General features: G+C 37.3%; 1 gene segment (V, D, J or C); it reads left to right on the top strand.

Annotated features, from left to right (window-relative positions):
* Positions 1-2,093: 2,093 nt before the first annotated feature.
* LOC103261633 lies at positions 2,094-2,666 on the top strand. The segment is given in 2 exon segments: positions 2,094-2,148; positions 2,302-2,666. Coding segments are annotated over 2 exon segments (420 nt in total).
* Positions 2,667-4,377: the final 1,711 nt, after the last annotated feature.

The raw sequence follows: 4,377 nt of genomic DNA, 5'->3' as shown, positions 1-4,377 counted from the left end.
TTGGAATGACTTGTTTGTCTAGCACCCCTTGCTAACTTTAGTCCTTACACTTCTAAATTCAGAGTCATTAATGAAGTTTTCTGAATTTTATTAACCACAGTCTCACCTTTTTTGGGAAGGAGAGCCAGAAGTTAGTCACTGAGACGTCTTCTGATCCTGTTCCATTCTTCAGAACATGATTTAAGTATATGTGGAAGATGCTGTTCCCTTGTTTAGCACATACCCCATGTTGTTTCCTTTGCTTATTCCACTTGTTCACTGGAAAGTTTTGAAGTCAATTCATGCTACCAATTTCCCAGAGGTAGATTTTGTATTATGGAAAAAATTTAATTAATGCTGTCTTGTATTATTAAATTTCCCCTGTACATATCTTATTTCTTCAATTATAGTTTGAGCTCACAAGGAACAGGGAATGTTGCTTTTTAAATTTTTAATCCCTCAGAGCTCCTAGAGAAATTTTAGACACAAAATCTCTGTTTAAACAAATACATGTACCTTGAATCTAACTAATATTATACCTGGACTGTGACACAGGCAAATAGAACATAAGTCTTATTTACTTTTCAATAATTGTATTGAGGTATAATTTACATTTGCATAAATTCGTTCATTTTGATTATATGGTTCGATGATTTCTAATTAATAAGTGAATAATGAAACCATTACCATAATCCATTTTTAAATATTTTCAGTACTCCAAAAAAATTTTCCATGCCCAATTACAGTTAATCTCTATTCCTAATTCTGGCACCCGGCAACCATTGATTTACCTTGTCTCAATAGATGTTCCCTTTCTGAAAATGTCATTTAAGTGAAATCACTCAATAGACAATCTCTCGTGCCTGGCTTCTCCTTAACATTGTGTTTTTTGAGCCTCTTCTATATCGTACCATATATTAGTATGTAATCTCTTTTTGTTGCTGGATATCATTCGTATCATTATATGAATATACCACATTTTTAATATAATTATCTTTTTTATTATAAAGGTGTGGGATACAATTCAGGGTTAGGTATGCAAACATGTAGGTACCTTTGTTGATGAGGTATGCCTCTCTCTCTCCCCTAGTCCCTCAACTGCCAATCCCACCCCCCTCCCCTGACAATTTCCCATTACTGCCAAATGTTTTCTTATAGTATTATAACTGTTCAAGTTCCGCTTATGAGTGAGAGCAAATGGTACTCTGTTCTTTGTTTCTGTGATACATCACTGAGTATGATCGACTCCAAATCCATCCAAGTTGCTGCAAAGTTCATATATTTGTCCTTCTTTATGGCTACATAATATTCCATTGTGGAATATACCACATTTTTTTACCCATTCACCAGCTGGACATTTGGGTTGCTCCCATGTTTTTAGCCATTATAAAAAAATAACAACAAGTTAGACTACCATTATTTTTAGGATATATCTAACATTTAAAATATTTACAGTACATCACAGATACAGATAGCATTGTAGATTACAGCGATTAGAGAGTCCACGGCCATACAGATATATATTCTAATTCTTAGGATACCACTTATCAAATAATTGACCTTGAATGTGTTACTTAAACTCTTCAAGCTTTAATTTATTTTATTGTTTGTAAATTGGAAATAGTAATATCTCTATTGCATAATTTTTGTATTAAAATAGTGTACATAAAACAAAAGGTAGTTTAGCACTTAGATATGTGCACATTTATAATTTGAGAACATTTGAAAGTTTTTTCTTTTAAGCTTGAAAATACCTACAAAAGTACTTTTTCTACTACAAATTGCCATCCCACCTGCAACTCCCTCTACGTTTGAATGATAGTGGTCCATAGTTAGGTAGCCTACATCTGAAAAGTCGCAAATTCTCTTTGTCTTCCAAACTCATAAGAGACTTCTTCAATGTTTGTGAAGTTGACCTCAAGAAAGCAGTCTTTGATTTCTCTTTGGGAACCACAGGAAACTGAATGTAGGACAGAGTGTTTCCAGGACAGTTAAGGGAGCTTGTCTCTGATTGGCTGGGCAACCAGACGCCGAATCCTGTTTTCTCAAGCAGAGTATTTCCACAGATCTAGCCTGCAGAACGTTCTTCTGCTGAGGACACTTGAGCAGAAAAAATGGAGAGGAATCCTTTGGCTGCCTCCTTACTAATCATCTGGCTTAATCTTGGCCGTAAGTCCAGGGGTTGCAAAAGATATTCTAATAGTCTGGGTGGTAACAAGGAAGGAGAAAGGTTGTACACCTCTAGGTTTTATTTGGGGATATGTGAAGAAAATATAAACTCTGTAGAGAGACCAATTTCTATCTCTGACTCTTTCTAAACAGGAGTGAGTAGCATATCGAATGTGGAACAGAATCCTTGGTCTCTGCATGTTCAGGAGGGAGACAGCACCAATTTCACCTGCAGATTCCCTTCCAGCTCCTTTTATGCCTTACACTGGTACAGGTGGGAACCTGCAAAAAGCCCCACGATCCTGTTTGTAATGACTTTAAATGGAGATGAAAAGAAAGAAGGACGAGTAAAAGTTACTCTTAATACTAAAGAGGGTTACAGCCATTTGCACATCAAAGGATCCCTGCCTGAAGACTCAGCTACATACCTCTGTGCTGTGACACAGTGCTCTTCAGGAACCTGCAGCCCATACCCAAACCTGTGTCTGGTGTTGCTCTACTACCCAGCATCAACATAGAAAGAACCATGCAAAAAATGAAAAGGGCAAATTCGGTGAATTAGTTTTTTCAAGGGGATCATGCAGACAGAAAAACAAGCATGCTAGTAGTCATGGCTCCTTCAACTAACTGGACTGTTACTAAACACCACTAGCCCCCGACTCCCAACAACACATTAGCCATATCATTGAGTGCGATCAGGCCTCCTCTTTCAACCTGATTCTGTTTGAACTAGACAGTTTCTCAAACCTATCTAAAATAATGTGGTTAAACAAAGTGTTGGTAAATAAAACTGTACAAAAGAACAATTACTGTCCCAGCTGCTGGTCAACTTCCCAGAGCAGGTCTCCATCATCATTGGCATAAAGATCAATGGAAAAATTTCTAATATTCCATTCTAATACAAGTAACAATCTTATGACTTCAGCTAATTCTGAATTAGTAGAAACAAAAGACACAGGTAAAAAGCAATGACAAAGTCTGACTTATTTGTGCATGACTGCAACAAAATGCTTCACAGCCTTTTTCATGTCACAGCACACACAGAAATTGATGAGATTTATACAAAATTCCAGTGCAGAATATGCTGCCTGAAACTGGCTCAGGGTTCTTTCTTGAACCTTCTGCCTGCCTTAGGGTATGAGGAGATAGAGGTCTTCCTCTACACACAATCAATTTCTGGATACAGTGGCACATAATTTGGAAAATCTACTGTTATAAACATGGGACAAATATAATTCTTCGTGCAAGCTCTTTACAAAAATATCCATAGCTTTATGAAAACTGTGTGTAACCAAGAACATATGAATCAACACATTTTCAGTTTCTTTGGATTTTAAAATTGATCTGAAATTGAAAATAATTTGTGAAATTTTGATTGTTTATAAAGATAGAACCATGACTTCATAAAAAGCCTCTCATTTTTTCTTTAGTCACATGGAATGAGAAGAATGAGTGAAATATAAAAATCACATTAAACAAGAAATTCAGATCCCTGTTGATTGTAGGGCTCCAACCTGAGCAAGCAGCCATCTGTCTCTGCGCTGTGGAAGTACAGGGCTTTCGTTACATTCAAGCATTGCCACCAGGTCTTTTGTGCCAGCAAAAGCACTAGGATATTTGAAAAGAAAGTTTGTAAACAGGCAGCTGTTTTAGGTCAAGCTATTAGAGACTATCAGAAATCAGACAGAAGAAACACACATTTTTAGTGTTGTTGATTTCTTACTCAAAAACAACTTAAAACAACTGCAATTTTACTATCTCTTGATACTTTTATACCTTGTGATTTGGCTGTGGCTAGAGTCCTCTGGGGACTTGATTGAGTGGAAGCCCCCAAATTGCTCACTTTGGTATCTGGAACCTTGGTGGGAATGCTGGAAGTTTGGTTTAACTGGAACATTGAGGTGGTGGGCTGATCTCTCACTCCATGTGATCTCAAGGCCTTTTCCCTTGCACATGGCTCTACATGTGGTCTCTCCTTATGGTGTCTCTAGTGGGGATGATATACATCTCACCTGGGGCTTAAGGTTTCCACAAGCACAAAAGTAGGTGCTGCCAAACCTCTTAATGTTTTGGTCAGAATTGCTACGATGTTACTTTTACTGCATTCTGTTTATTAGAGTAAGGCATGAAGCCAGCTCAGAGTCAGTGTAGACAGGAACTACATAAAGACATGACTATCAGAAGCAGGGTCATTAGGAGCATCTTTGGATACTAGGTACCACAGGGCTA

This window comes from Carlito syrichta, unplaced genomic scaffold (genome assembly GCF_000164805.1).
Source record: "Carlito syrichta isolate Samal-C Ts95f unplaced genomic scaffold, Tarsius_syrichta-2.0.1 Scaffold303954, whole genome shotgun sequence".
Classification (NCBI taxonomy): domain Eukaryota; kingdom Metazoa; phylum Chordata; class Mammalia; order Primates; family Tarsiidae; genus Carlito; species Carlito syrichta.
This window is presented reverse-complemented; position numbering and strand designations above follow the sequence as displayed.